General features: G+C 35.8%; 1 protein-coding gene across 6 annotated transcripts in view; it reads right to left on the reverse strand.

Annotated features, from left to right (window-relative positions):
* KLHL5 (kelch like family member 5) overlaps positions 1 to 16,083 on the reverse strand; it is a 46,725-nt gene that overhangs the window by 4,920 nt on the left and 25,722 nt on the right. For all 6 annotated transcript variants that reach the window (XM_015862475.2, XM_015862474.2, XM_015862473.2 and 3 more), the window contains 6 exons: positions 14,002 to 14,138; positions 13,347 to 13,543; positions 6,802 to 7,014; positions 3,015 to 3,201; positions 1,823 to 2,047; positions 1,399 to 1,561 (listed from right to left, as the gene is read on the reverse strand). In XM_015862475.2, coding sequence (XP_015717961.1) covers positions 1,399 to 1,561; positions 1,823 to 2,047; positions 3,015 to 3,201; positions 6,802 to 7,014; positions 13,347 to 13,543; positions 14,002 to 14,138 — 1,122 coding nt within the window. The remainder of the gene's footprint in view (positions 1 to 1,398; positions 1,562 to 1,822; positions 2,048 to 3,014; positions 3,202 to 6,801; positions 7,015 to 13,346; positions 13,544 to 14,001; positions 14,139 to 16,083) is intronic.

The following is a 16,083-nucleotide window of genomic DNA, read 5'->3' on the forward strand; positions in this document are numbered from 1 at the left end:
AGATTCACTTGGTATTCACTAGCCAAAATGACAAATACATGATTTGGATAAGCTGACTACAGGGCTGGTGGAAAACAGGATGGACTGCTGGGTGCAAAGGGCTGTGTTTGGCAGCACGAAGTAACTAGCTGGCAGCTGCTTACTAGTGCCATTCCTCCCAGGCTGATAAAATACCTTCATACTGCTTAATGTCTTCATTAATTATCTTAAAAGTGTAATGGAAAACCACCCTTAGGAAGTTTGCTAATAAAATCAAATTAAGGGGAGTGGCTGGTATGCTGGAGGGCCTGGCTATTATTCAGAAAGACTCATACAGGCAGCAAAAGTGGCCTGACTGAAGTCATAAGAAGTTTAGCAAAGGTGAGGTCCTATACATGGAATGGTATATTCTCATGCAGTAGTATAGGGTGGGAGATGACTGAAGAAAAAGCAGCTTGCAAAAATAGACTTGGATGTTCTGGCAGACAATAAATTGAATTTAAGTCAACATTATACTGGACTTAAAGTAACCACAGCTGAGCTCTCCTTATTCAGTATGTGCAAGACTACATGTGGATGCTGTGTCCATCTTTGGGCTTCTAGCATAAGATCTTGTTGTACAGGATGCAGGGCAGTCTTAAGAAGAGATAGATAAGGAGATATCTTACTCTGTCTCCAGCTCCTAATAAGAGCTTATACAGAAAACAGTAAGTCTACTAATAAAGGACTGAAGGAGCTAGCATTACTCTCTCTTGAGGGGAGAATCCTTAGGGGACATGTGTCATTAACTACAACATGCTGAGCAAATTGGAAGGAAAATACTAATTTTCCATGGTCACTTTGGATAGTACAAACTAAAAAGAATACAAACAAGCAAAAGGTACTTATGAATTGACAAATGGAGAACTCAAAGCTGTGTTAACAGTTAAGCAGGTTGCTCAGGGAAGTTATTGGAACTTTCTCACTGGAGAAAGATAATAAAATCACTTCTGCTGTGAGTGCTTTAGATATAATTGATCCAGCTTTGTGGTAACCGACAGGATCAGGAAACTTCTTGAGGTCACTTGCAACCGTGTCCGGTGACAGCACAAAATAGCCTAGTTGTCTGAGTATGATTTGCACAAGGATTTAAATATATTTTCAGTTAAAAACAGTTTTAGAAATTTCTGGTACTACAGATGAGATTTAATTCTGCCAGAGCTTACAATTCTTACTGAATTAATATGATACAGTGTGAGTATTCTCCCCTAACTTCACAGTGGTTTTGGAAGTTGATTCTTCAAGCTATCACAATAGGAGGAAATCACTGAAGTCTCACTGGTTCTTAACGCTATCAACATCTTAAAAGTTGAGAAAAATAAGTCATTTAGGAAAACCTGTAATTACATATTAGATAAATTGCAAGCTGCCTTCACATACTTTCCATTTAATATTGCTACACCAACAGTGCTCCTTGGAGTTGACATACTAGCTACAAAGTTCCACTGACGAGCCTGTGGATCCCATCTTTCTACTGTATTCAGGTAGCTCCAGCCATCATGTCCTCCTACAGCATACATGGGGCCTTCCAATACAGCTACTCCTAAAGAAAAATAGAACAAAAGATTACATTTTCCTATTGATGGTTCAGCGTGCATCAAAAAATATTTTAAAACAACAAACAGCTTTCCTTTGGGCAGCCATTGCTGGATATAATCTGAAGGAGAAAAGAAGTTCAATAAAAAGTTGGCATTAAAACAAAGATATCCTCCCACACTATCCCCAAAATGTAATTCCTGAAGACATTTTCATCAGCTAACCTTTTAAAACGTTAAGTGTTCAGTTTTTACAGAAACCTACATACCAAGACCATGACGATGCGTGGACATAGGTGGCATTACGCTCCAAGTTTTTGTTCTAGGGTTGTAGCACTCCACAGTATTCAAGGTTTTCAGACCATCTCTGCCACCAACAACATACAATTTATCATCTAAGACTGCAACTCCAAACTGTAATCTTCGTCCGTTCATGTTTGCAACAGGAGTCCACATGTTGGTACGAAGTTCATACTTTTCAATGCTCGTAGCTCCTAAGTGACAACATCCACAAGTTAGTAAAACAAGTTTAACATGAACTATTAATGTAGCCTTTATTTCAGCAATGTTGATCCTATATGACAGCATAAAATCCTACAGCATGTTCCTAAGTGTGTATACAAACAGCCCTTTTTGAACTCCTCAAGAACCAACCACAGCGTAATAAAAAAGGATTTTTCATTGCTTTTCAAGACAAAAAGCAGAATTTTTAGTATCTTTAAAGAACAAAGCATTTAGAAAAATGAATTTTAGGAATTTAAATCAACTTTTATAAATGCAATTATATACTGAAATCAGTTGTTCCATAATACTAGAAAAAAATCTGGAGTTATGTGACATGAAGCTTTCAAGTGCAACACTGACTATGAGATGGAAAACAACTAAAAATTTGAAGTGTTAACTTCAAAACACAGAATAAATGAAAACGCATTATTTACTATAACTTTTCTAACTTGCCAGATTCATTCTAACTACCATTAGACAGTATTGAAGCTTATGTAAGAAAAGAACATCCTAGCAGATGACAGACCTATTTAACAATTAGTCAAAAAGCAGTGTTTCTTTTGCTTTTATACCTTGTGCATGTCACCTTTGTACATTTTCTATCATAGTCTTCTTTTTCCAGATTACTTTCCACTCAAGTAAATGCAAGCCAACTTTCACAATTCAACATTTTACTACTTAGAAATCAGATATTCCCCTGACAATTTCAGGTCAATCAGTACCGTAGCTTCCAGGATGACTGTGGTATCTTCAGTGCTACCTAGCTTTTAAAACCTAAGATACGCTGTCCTTTTTTGATGATCATTTTTTATACTGCAAAATGTTTGACTTAACAGAATTAATGAGTTATACAATTAACATCTACTCAGCATTTCTTGAAAAAAAAAACAACCAAAGGAAAGGAAAACAGCAACAAAAAACCAACCCTCATCAACTAATCATTATATAAGCCAAGACCTTTTGTTGCATCCATTCCTCCAACTGCAAACAACACTCCCACTGTAGATTTTCTAGGTTTGGTGCGAGGACTTTGCAACATAGGTCGTCTCTCTGGCAACAGATGGTACTTCATTGCTTCCATAATGAGTTTTTGACACTCAATGTCATCCCTAAAGAGTGCGTTATTTTCCATATCTGCCAAAAACTGCAAAAAAGATTGAAAATTAAACAAGCTGAATTGCTATAAACCACACAGAGTATAAAAACAAAATCAGAAGAAAAACAGCTTATCCAAAAATTTCCATTGCTTGATTTAGAATAGACTTACATTCAAAAGTTTATATAAACAAGAGTAGGGAACAGATAAAACAGCAATAAAAAACATAAACCACATTTTAAGCTGAACAGGAAGGCCATCTGATCTCAATGGATGACTTAAAGCCTAATGGTCCAAAGAAGAAAACAAAATCTTCTCGTGTTTCAGTGCCACCCTCAAGTATGTTCAAGGAAATGGATTCGACTTCAGGTATGTGAGTCGGCTCAGTCTGACTCTCTGATTCCCACAGATGCACCCAGTCCAGGACTGTGAAAAGCTGCTTCAGGCACAGGCTGGATGTTTTAATATGTATTCTATTCTTGACTCTGCCTGTGACCCATAGTAGGGTATCAATTATTGCACATTAAAAAACATTAATAACAAGGATGCTAACAAATTTGAAAAGTGTTACATTTTTATCTGATCTAAATAAAGGCTAATAAAAAAATTATTAAGTTTAAAGATTCTGGAGCCTTTTGCACTACACGTTTGTTAGATTGCTAAAAACATACTAGTAGGTCCCAACTGCCATTTTTACAAGTCTAGACAACGGGCATTCTGAGCTGCAAGGCATGGCCTGAGTAACAGAAGAAAAGAAATAAGAGAAACAGCCTACTGCAACACTGGCAATTGTCAGAATAAGAAAGAGAAATGCCTCTTGCTCCCCATCACAAAATCCAAATGAATATTTGAAATACCAAGTCCACAAGCCATGATGAGATTATTGCTGAGCTGCTGACAGCCAATAACAAAACACAACCTACCTACCTTTTTCACTGCTTTCTCACTCCTTCCCCAGAACTACAGAGAAGTTTTCTCACAGTACAGTCTCAATCTCTGAAAACAACTTAATCTCTGATAAAAATAAACGCAATCTACAAGGGATGCTCTGAAAGTAATGCCTCTTATTTTATTATGTTGAATCAATGTCAGAAGTGGATGGTGGTGGAACGGCAGTAGAGGTTGAACGTTCCCACCAATGTTTCATTACATTTTGTTGTCATGTGACAGATGGCAGCGGAGGGGCTCTCTGATGGAGTGGTGTCTGACATGGAAATGCATATGGAGCAAAGGTGTGTCACTGAGTTCCTCCATACGGAAAAAGTTGCACTCAGGCAACTCTTGTTCATCTCTGGCAAAAATACATGGCTATGAGTGGTGGCTACTTTGAAAAACAGTGTTTTGGAGCTGAGAATTTGCTCAAATTGTGTTATCGTGCTCTTTGTAGCTGTTGTAGTTTCCATGGAAATAAACAGGAGGCATCACTTTTGGAGCAATCCACAGAAGACTGTTTTGGTATTCAAAAAATCCAGAAGTTCGTTAAATTAAATGTACTGTACAAGAATATTCTGAAAACATTCTTCACTTAAAGTACTTGAAATTGGCTTAAGTGAAAATTTTCCTTCCTGTTATTTCCAAGTTTTATTATTTATGTAGCTCCTCGTATTAGAAGCATTTATAACTGAGTAGTCAGAAATGATACGTGAACATGAAACTGTAGTCATTGGAAACCTGATGAAGATAAATATAGTGTAGATACTTAACCAGAAAGGAAGATAAACCCATATTGTAACTCAGGAGGTGGTTAATCATCTTTTTCATTTATTCATCTATCAGAGATGGAATAGTGGCCACCTTACAACTTAAGAAGCTGACAAATTTTCATCTTTAGCTTCTTACAAACATTTAGGACACTGTTTGCATTGATGAAATAAACAATTCAATGTTATGTACAAAGAGGTGCATAGAAATACAACTGATGAAACTGACAATTCATCACATTTGTGTTTTTTTTCGTTCCAGTGCTACAGTTTTGAAGTATTTCCAACGTTTTTTTCAAGTATATCAATCTAGTATTTGTTTACAGCTCTGTTTGCAACATTATTGATTTTGGCAAGTTGTTCAATTTCCTAATTTCATTTCTTTCAAATAGCTTTAACTCGTTGACTGTAAAACTGGAAACCTTTTCATTATGTTACGTTTTCTGTCAGATTGCTTCATGTCATCATGACACAAAGCATGATTGTGAAAATTCATTAGAGCTGTTTGGGGCGCTTTAACCCAATTTACTTGAGGCACTAATTGCTCCCATAGCTTTAACGCTGTAACTTGTTAAAGTAATAAAGAAAAGGGCAACAGCAAAATATCATATTAAAAATGTAAGTGCATATATTTGGCGAAGAATGAAAAATTGAAGATAAATTTCACAATACGTGAAATACGATATGGCTTTTGAGTGGCATTCTGCCACTTTCCTAATCACTTATTCACTGGACATAAATTGATTTCAGTGTATACTTCTGGAGAAAATTTTGTACCTTCAGTATATAAAATTTGGTCAATTACTGTTAAATAAAAGAAACACAAAAATGGTTACAGACTTTATACTCAAACATCGATTAATTAAAAGCTCAAAAGAAAATAACGATTTCCCCCAAGGTAAATTGGTTTCTTACACTGTGTTATATTTCTAGAAGCACTGTGTTGCAAAGTCAAGGTCACAAGTGAAAAATACTGCCACTGCATATGTAATATGCAGCATGAAAATATTAATATCAAAAAACCTGCTTGTGCACCTTACCAGCCAACAACTCGATTCTGGATTAGAGGCAAAATGCATTATGATTTCTACGTATCATGGAGCCAATTAATCTCAGTTTCTGTTGTGTTAATGAATTCTACTTAGTATTCACATTTCGTAAAAAAAAAAAAAAAAAAAAATCCCATATTTAACAGAGATAATTCTCACTAAAACTGAAAATCCAAGACAAAATACCAAGACTTTATAATGAGTATTAAATATTACTAAATGAAGGGACAGCAAGGAAGACTAGCACAAGAAAAAAGAAATAAAATAGTTACATGCCTGCTATCAGATAACTACGGTGCCACACAAGACACTAACAAGAGGAATAATTCCCTGCTGGAGCAGGAAAATTGTCATTCAAAACTATTAGAAAAAAAAAACAAACCTGTCTTCCTCAACAGTACATGTAAATGTCCAACAAGGAAAAAAAGTAATGACTGTGAAGAACAAGAAGTACCCAAAGGTGGATTAGCAAGAGTTAATGGAAAAAAACAAACGATTCTAAATGATTTATTCAAATGCATTTCCTAAATCTCAAGGACAACTGCAAGCTATATGAAGGACATATTTTTGTTCAAAATATGATGTTCAAATTCCATAAAGAAGACAGTTAAAAGGACACACATTGTAGTGACAAAGATATCCTCAATAATCATCTTTTTGGACAATGGAAGCAATTTTTTTTCATAGAAGCTCCACCCTCAGGTTAGGATCAGAACATGCTGCAGTTCACAACAAAGTATAATGCATATACAACGTGTTAAGTCCTTATATGCAGCTCTAAGAAACAAAAACACTAAAGAATCTGGATGCTTTTGTGATTTGTCACTATCTCTACACAGATGCTGTAGGCATGCCCACTATAACTATGGTACAAACTAGGGAGGAATTTAACAATTTACTTGTGGAGCAAGAAGAGGCAGTCTAATGTAAGCCAGGAGTTTACTGAGATCTTTCCTTCTCTGTTCCAAATCATGTCGAACCCACGTAAGTAGTGCATTCAGTATCGTTTCTTCATTAGGAATATTCATGTCATCACTTGCTAAAAGCTTTGCAATTTCAGTGGCTGGCAGCAATAGAAATTCCTGGTTTCTAATTACTTCCATAAAATTTTCCTGAAAAAGAAAAAAAGAGAAGTGTTTTTAATACAGCTGCCAGCATCATCTGAAGACAGTTGCAGCTTTTTGTTTGTTCTTTCTTTTGCTTTTAATGAATTCCTACTATGCTTTCCCACTTGACCCTCCTTCACACCATCTCTCAGATGTGCCAACAAACACCAGTGGAGAACTGACCTGGAAGGAAAAAATATGTACCGAGTTATTTTGACTAATAATTATTTCCTAGACTTTTATGGTCCCTCTTATACAGTACATTTAAATAAAATAAGAAGTACCATTTGTTTCTGTTGACTGTGAAGATACTTTGTCAAGCAATGAGTACAACATAATACAAGCAGCTACTGGGCACATCTGAAATATATTTCATTATTGGCAGATTGAAGCATGGCAACTTGTTTTCAGAAGAAGTAATTTAATTGTTGATTTTCATTGGGGCATTTGAAGTTTATTATTTTGTACATATTATACAGCTGATCAAACAGACTGGCAGGAGCAAAACATATGAAGAAACCAAAATATTGTACACCCTTTCATTTATTAAGATTCAATTTTGTAACTTTTTTCGATCATTTCCAGCAACAAATCCTTACTTCAGGGTAACAAAGTTCACAATATATAATATTTCTCACATTGATATCCCATTATTTCAGAACACTGGGATATGCAGAGTATTTTGTATGGATTCTCATAAGCTTAGGTAGAAATGGCAGAAGAATACGTATACAGAAGTAGAATCAGCACCATGCACTTACAGTGAGAAACCTGAATAGTATTATTATTCTTTTTTAAATGTAAGAGAAAGGGGTAAGATGATATCTAACTTCCTTCCCCACAAACAAGGTAACAAAAGAAAGAAAAGTAGAAGCCAAAACTACAACTACCTCAAAACCCAACTACCTCATACTCTAAACATAGAGTAGCTTCATTACAATATAATAGCATCAACTTCAATTCAGTAAATGTACTAACATGCACTAGATCCACAGCTGTGAAAGTCTAACTGGGCTCCATATCAAAATTAGTCCTCTTTAGCATCTTGTTTAATGACTCTAAACCATCTAAGAAATGACATCTAAGAAATGCACACTAATGAAAAAACTTTGAATTAGGACATACACACACAAAAAGACCATCTCTAGAACAAGAAAAACAACAGGGAGAAACTTGAAAACAGAAGCAGGACCAGCATCGCAAAACAGATATGAATTATAGCAGAAAATGTCATGAGAAACATACAGCACAGTTTGGCATCTCTGGAGCTGATATTAAGAAGAGACCTCAAAACGTTTTCTGTGCACATAGCGAGCAACTGCGCACTCCTAGACAGAATTTGGAAAGGAAAATTTTACACTCGCTATCTGAAAAGCTTTCTGACTCTGATCCAACCACAGGAGTGATTTCACATGAAAACTGTAATGGGTTACAAGGGAGACAGAACTGTCTTTTCCTCTTTAATTAAGTATTTATTACAAAATTAAACAAAATGAGCAAATAGAAGAATTATAAACAGTGAAAGGACAGCACTACACATGCAGTTAATCAGTTTGGGAGTAAGCTGCAGCTGAAAAGTATTTTCATAGATTAAACGTGCAGTTCACAGAAATCCAGATTCCACTGAGTTTGTTTCTTTCACTGGTGGTTTTCAGTTGATTCTGTCCTAGAATGTATTATCACATGCTGGAGCAGCGCTTTTAGTTTTGGTGAACAGTGAGCACTGACAGAGAAAAGTCAACACTACCTTCAACTTTCTACACTGTCTATCCGGATCACAGGAAGAAAGGAAAAGCACCTGTATGGAGAGTTCCCTTTGTCTCTGAAGGCAACAACAAGCTGATCTTGCCTAAGACAGTAAGAAATCTTCTCTGGAGAACTTTTTTTCCTGCTGGATTTAATCACTTCAACAGCTGTTGCGAGTAAAAAGCATGATTTTCCTCCTTGTTGCTTGCAGACAACCCTGTTCTGATGGGAACAAATTCAGCTTCCTCTTGCTCCCATTCTATTTTTAGAATAGAAATCCTTTTGAACACAGCATCAAAGCATTCACAGCCACCATCTTTGGACAGTGCTTGGGTTTTGTTTGTTTGCTTACAATCAAAATCTGACAATGCCTCTACGGACAGAGATTCTGAAGACACAAAGGAGGAGCCAGTGCATCTCCCACCATTCTTAACCTCCTCAATAGCCTTTGCTTTCCTTCTTCTTAAGGGAACTCTCTGTGGAAGAACAGGATACTTCAGAGAACAATTGGACTGCAGTTTCAGTTGGAAATGTTATCAAACAAGCAGCCTGAGATTAAGGTGCTACCTAACGCAGGGACACAGCAGCATTGTTCACGCAGATCACAACCTTACATTCACCCTTAAGCAGTTGCAGAATGAGTAACACCTGCATTCTTAATCAGAGGTCTATCAGGGTCTTGGTACAGAGCAAAAAATACCAGGAGCACATGAAAAAGGTCATGATACTTATTTTCAAGTGATACATAATGCTCACAGTTTAATCCAGTTAGGCTCCCCCTGCACTGTATCAGAAGGATAAAAAGAAAACTTCTCAGAGTGCATCAAAACATTCCCAAGCTGGGAAGAACTGTACACAGATGTCCAACAGGAAGCTCTAGCCACAGGCATCTGTTTATACTCTGAACCTGGACACAACCGCAAGAAGTTCGTGACTCATAAGATCTGTAGGAGAATGTAGCTTTGTCAGCTGATGGCTGTTTCAGTGAATTACACTGATATTTGCAAAAGTAAAAACCCCTTGTTTTAGGCATTAATGAAAATGAGGGGCCTGGCCTCTTGAGAACAACAACAAAAAAAGCATGGATATTTCTCTTTTCCTGTCTAGAAGATTTGTGATTAAATTCAGTGTGACTTATACACCATGCTCTAATGTGTGGAAAGATGAAACATTACAAAGACACTTGCAGGAGGACTAACTCAAGCAGTGTCCCATTTAATGTTTAAAATATCCACCTTTTTTTTCTTTTATTTTTTAAGTTGTAATGAACAAAGTACAAATTAGACTACAGGAGAAGATACTGCCAGTTACTTAAGAACACCTCCATTCACCATAGATACTTCAAGTTCTGAAAATAACACTGGCTACGTTTTTCTCACCCAAAATTAACTTCTCTTTGGTTTACCTTCCTCTTTTGTAAAAGAGAAGCTAATAGTTTTCATTCTAGGTTTACTATCAGCTATTTCAAACAAACAAGACACAATGCTGTTTCTTCAGATGTGAAGACTGCTAAAATAAATCAGTAAGCATTACGCTAGAGGGCAAGAAAAATGCACAGAAGGCACTCTGTGTGAAAAGACATCATGAATTAAGTGAATAGGTACATTGCCGGCTAGGTGAGTAGAATTCCTAGATTTGTAATTATATGACCCCAAAACTACAGCAAAACAAGAAATTCTCTGTACAAAAGATACCTTGATCTAAATACATCTCATGATCCTGCCAACTGTATTTTTAAATCCCCAATGCATTAAAAATCAAATAAAGAACAGAGCTGCTCTTCAAAGAGCGTTACATCCACAACTGATCACTTCAGTTTATTTCATGTTTCGTTTAATGCATCCTGAGGATTTTTCAAGCTTCGCTTAGTTTCCAGTGTCAAAAAATTGACCTGTTTTGATGATAACCTTGAATTTTTTTCTCTTCTGAATAAACAGCTTAACTGCCAACAGAGTAAGCAATAAAGTAAAGCTACACTGATATCCTTTTAGTATCTGTAACTTTAATATAAAGAGCTGTGGCATTCAAATTCACTTTATTCATTTATATTTTTAATCACACTGTATTGTGCAATTAAAACCATGTCATAAAATCAAGCTAGCATTTTCCATTGACACTAATGAGCATTACTTAGACAGAGCAAATCTATTAACAAAAGCAGGCCTATTGTGCTAACTCACTGGTTGGTCCTTCAATTGAACCAAATGCCTGTTCCATTTGAATTTCTGGTCTTCATGTAAACATATAATTTAGTGAATCTGTTAACATGCTAATAAAAACAACTGCGTCTCTTAAAAACTGTTAAAACTGAGAATTTGCTTTAGTTGAGGAAGCAAATATATGGCAATCTACTTTTTTGTTCAAAGGAAAAATCATAGAAAATAACATATAAATTAAAATACAATTATTTTTTAAATTGTTTGTTTCTTCCTACTTCAGCAAAATCACATGGAAAAGCTTCAAGCACCTACTGCTCAGCATAATCCCTAATTGCTTGCAGCATGTTTCACCAAACAGAATTTGCAGGTACTACCGATGTACCTAACTGTTGTGATCCAACAATTAATGGAAAGAGCATCAAGTGGCCAGCACTTAACACTGCTGAATATTTTCTCCTTTCAAACAGCTTTTAAACAAATGTAATTACTTGGGGATTTATTTTAATTGACGATTCAATTGGACTATGTATTTCTATGCAGTTTCCATGGCAACATGCATTTCAAGCTATAGAAGCTGCTTCTCTATTACTCGTTATTACAAAAATTCAATTTCATGTCTCCATTGGAACTAAACAACATTAAAAAAGGCCTTGGGAAGAATCCATCTAGCACAACTAATTAGTCTTGAAAATGGCTTTTTAAAATCCACCTGATCTAAATTTCATCCACAAAAAACCTAAAAAGCAACAATTTTGCCACCAAAGTAAATAAAGTCCAAAAGGCATAGAACTATATTCCTGTGATCTCAACAAAAGGCTATTAAAAGAATGGCTTTGAGAAAGTCCATAGCCTCCTTCCTCCACAAAAAGTCATGAACAATCAAAATAGTAAGACCATAATCACTAACACTGATCTAACGTTTATTACTATTCCGATCTTTGACAGCCAGCTGATAAAAGCTGTAAGGGACATGGAAATTACACAAAGTTAGTCTGAAAAAAGAACAAACAGGTCAGAGGAGGGAGGTTCTTTTTCTGCTTACTTTATTTTTTTTTTAATCGCTGTCTCTTTCTGCATTAATTCTAATACCCATCAAAAGCACAAAGCACATTTATCTTTACTGTTTCATCTGACTGTCTGTCTAATGGCAGCTTTCTCTTTTTTATTTTTGAGCATAATGAAGGTCAAGAACATAAATATATGAGCTACAATCTGCACACTAATGACCTGTTTTAGTAAATTTCAGCATGTAAGTCATTTTAAACAGATTAGAGATCTACTCATTGAGGAAACAAATTGTATCACTGAAAAAAGACTGCTACTTTAAGCTGTTATACATACTAAATTCGGTTACTTTAAGTCAAGAAAAAGATGACAAAAACAGCATTTCTTAAAACTCAAAAAAAAAAAAAGAAAAAAAAAAGGAAAAAAAAAACCCAATTGGACACAAACAGCAGGAAAGAAGAAAGCCATGAGTTTCTAATAGTAATTACAAGACAAAAAATTACACCACCTTAATCTGTCTAAGCATGGTAGTAATGTCATTCCAAGCCACACAAGCTTATTCAGAACTACCTTATTTCCCACATCTCTCATGCAGTATCTTCGTGCCCTCGTTCAGGTCCCAAGAGCTTACACAGGTGAAATTTCATTAAGAGAAGAAAATACCTCGCAAAAATCTGCAAGTAACAGATGAACTGACTTGACTCAGAGATGAGTATCCTGCTTCCTTCTGCTCTTAACATTACTGAAATATGCTTGTAAGTAAAAAAGAACATTCTACATTAAAAGCAGGTCAGATTTTCTATTAAGCAACTCTGAAAATATCACTGGCAAACTTATTTATTTTTATTGAGCCACATATTGTGCATCCTGAGATGAAATTGATGCCATCCTGCTATTCCATTATGAAAAAGTAATGGAATTACTTTTAAATTTAAAAGTATACTAATAATAATACTAATAATTTAGTATTTAAATTTAAAGAAATTAAGTGTAATGCAGAATCTATTTTGATGAATATCCACATTCATACCCCAGGTGTAACTCAGAACCTGAATACACCTGCTCATTATGAAACTTTTCCATTAATTCATGTGTTACTTTGGACCAGATGACAGCAACTTGCCAACCGTTAAGTTTGTAGGTTTTGGCTTGACAGAAATAAAAACTAGCCATTGAAGGATTTTATTGAATGCATGTCACACAATCCCAATAGCATTACAAGGAAACATTATGCATGTCTCCTTTCTTCCAATTCTAGCCAGCAACTTTGCAGTCATTTTGTCATTTCTCGTCACTGGAACATATGTGCATTCTTGTTTGGAAAATGATCAAGGCTTTCTGGGAGAAAACCATTAGTATTTACTCAGACAAACATACTGTATTTTCCTTACTAAAAATCAGTGGATGATGCTTGTAATAACAACGTACCATCGTGTAATTGTGAGCCACCTTGTGCAAGTCAGTGCAACCCTGCGCATCAGCAAAAGATCGGATTCCCAGGCAGTTGGAAGGGTGAAGCTGCTTCATGAGGAAGTTGCAGCATGCTTCTACAACCTGAGACAGCTGAAGAAGGCAAGCTGTAGACAACAGGCACTCAATGTTATCTTCTTTTAATTCAAGGCGACCTATCAATATTAAAAAGTAGATGATATAATTTTGCTTTTGTGATTTGTTAATTTCCCCAAAACTCAGACACAAGAGGATTATTTGCAGATTACGTGACAGAACAGAAGGCTTGGAAAATATCCCCTTTGGCAGCAGGTAACCAGCTTTTCAAAATTAATATACATAATGATGCAACAAAATAATATAATATATGTAATATAATATAATATATAATAATATTCCTTTTTCATCAGTCAAGACACATTTGAAATATTGACATGCTTTATTTACCACCAGAATGTAGTATTACCAGAGAAACCATATCTGACCAGGTTGCCTCAGGTAACAGCAGTGATCAATTTTTTAAACATAAGCAAGAAATTATGTGAATTCCTAAGAGCATTTGTAATCCAGTAATGGAATACAACGCTCATAGGAGGCCAATTCATTAGACAAAACCCATTTTCACTCTAATTACCTGTATATGCATATTGAACCAGAGCCCACAGTGCATTTGGTTCCACACCTTCCATCTTGATTTCCTCCTGTCTTGCTTCCCTTACATCGTTAGTAAACATTGCTGCAAAGTAGTCCGAAACGGAGGAGAGAACCAATCTGTGCACATAGTGCAGGAGAAAATGAGAGAGACAAAGAGAAGAAAAGAAAAAAAAAGTTTTGTCAATCCGATGTTTGTTAATTTATGATTCATTATTTTGCCCTTTGGAGAAACAGTGCAGTGAGAAAAACATTTTTAAAATGATAAATGGCTCCACACTCCAGTTCCCCTCTATGAATAATGAAGTACTGTTACTGAATCTACATGTGCTGTTGAAGTAAACGAATTACTCTTTCAAAGCTCAGTGACTTTTAATAGTCAACACAGGCACAACCCACAAAACCACATACATTGGAAGCTGAATATAAATAAACACAATTGAACTAAAAAAAGTAAAGTAGAGTTCCATTTGCATTGTATCTGTTACTTCTTCTAAATGCGAAAGAATGACTTGCTAGTCCTTTTTGAAAGTGCTTTGAAACACTTTTATTCTTGGTGCACACATGCATTCATCTACTGTTACTGCTGACAGACAGAACTACGCACAATCAGCACAGAGATGGTGCAGACAAGAAAACCCCACAAGGAGAAGAACATGCTGCGCAGAAGAAACTAATTAACATAGTAATGTTGTTTGTGGATACATATGGAGCTTTTTTATTTTTAACAACTCTGAGTACTTGAAGATACAGAGTAGGTAAACAGGGTACTGCTTATCACACATTACTTGCAATTACTGTTGTATGTATTCCACGTTTTATTTTTCAGTGCCACTCCACATAGTGCATAAGAATGACGATGGGTTGGAAGGGACCTCACAGAACATTTAATTCCAACCCCCTGCTTGCAGGACAGGGTTGTTAAACCCTAAATCAGGCATATCTGCATACATTCAGTGAATCCCATACTTCAGAAAATGTTACTGTATTCTGTGGAGCCTTTATATTGTCAAGATGACAGAGATAAGAAACCTCAAAAGAGTAAAATTCACTGAGAAGGGAAGTGCCAGTGCTTAGGAACAGATCTCAAATGTATCAGTAGGAAAAATGTGAAGGTGCATACATAAGTCATAGATTACAAGGATCCGCCTCTTAATTAAATGCAAAATGAACTGCAAAGAACCGTCTCCTGGTTAACTAACTGCAAAGTAATAAATCGTTTACTGTTCTCAACTATTTCTTTTCCTGCTCATCTTTTGACAGATGACCATTTGGACAGAATTATAGTCCAGTAATGGTTCTTTCCTACTCACTAACTGAATAGAGTTGTGTAGAAATGTACACGAAAAAGGAATAATGTTCTTTTAAAATTCCATACGTTTAAAATAGTTTCAATTGCCATTAAAACAATAATATTCCAACATTTTTTAAAAAATAAGAAACAAGCAGCTTGGAGTACTCAATCTCTGTACTGACTTGGATTTCTTTGTGGAACACAGCTTGAAGAAGAAAGGACTCTGCCATGGGAAACAGAACCTAACACCTAATATTGACACAGACCTCTTTCTGTTTTTCTAACAGTGCAGCTATTTCAGTTTGCTGCACCGTTATTCAGTAAATGGCTGGACAGCACATATCTTAGCAACAGCTGTTGAATGCCAAATACCACCTACCAGCTGTGGTATCAGCAAGGTCCCTACGATTTCCAGTCTTGAAGTCCTCCAAAAGAAATTAGTAAAAATGTACTGACCACTTGTCAATAAAAGTTAATTACTACTTCACTCATGCCACTGGGCATCCGCTTTTCAGTGATTTCTTAACGCCATTGTTAGTAACTCATTTTTCTATCAACTTTTTTTTTTTTTTTGATGACCTGAAAACAAACTGCATTCTTACATATAAGATTATAGTTTGTGAAGCAGTTACACATTCATGTAATGAGAGAGTCCACAGACAAACTTCCCTGTGTAGATTCTGACATGCTATAATGCAGTTGGCATTGTCTTCCTGTTTACGTAGAACATATTTCACTTTTAGTCTTATCTAATTACCAGCAACTGTCAAG

Source organism: Coturnix japonica, chromosome 4, assembly GCF_001577835.2.
Source record: "Coturnix japonica isolate 7356 chromosome 4, Coturnix japonica 2.1, whole genome shotgun sequence".
Lineage (NCBI taxonomy): Eukaryota > Metazoa > Chordata > Aves > Galliformes > Phasianidae > Coturnix > Coturnix japonica.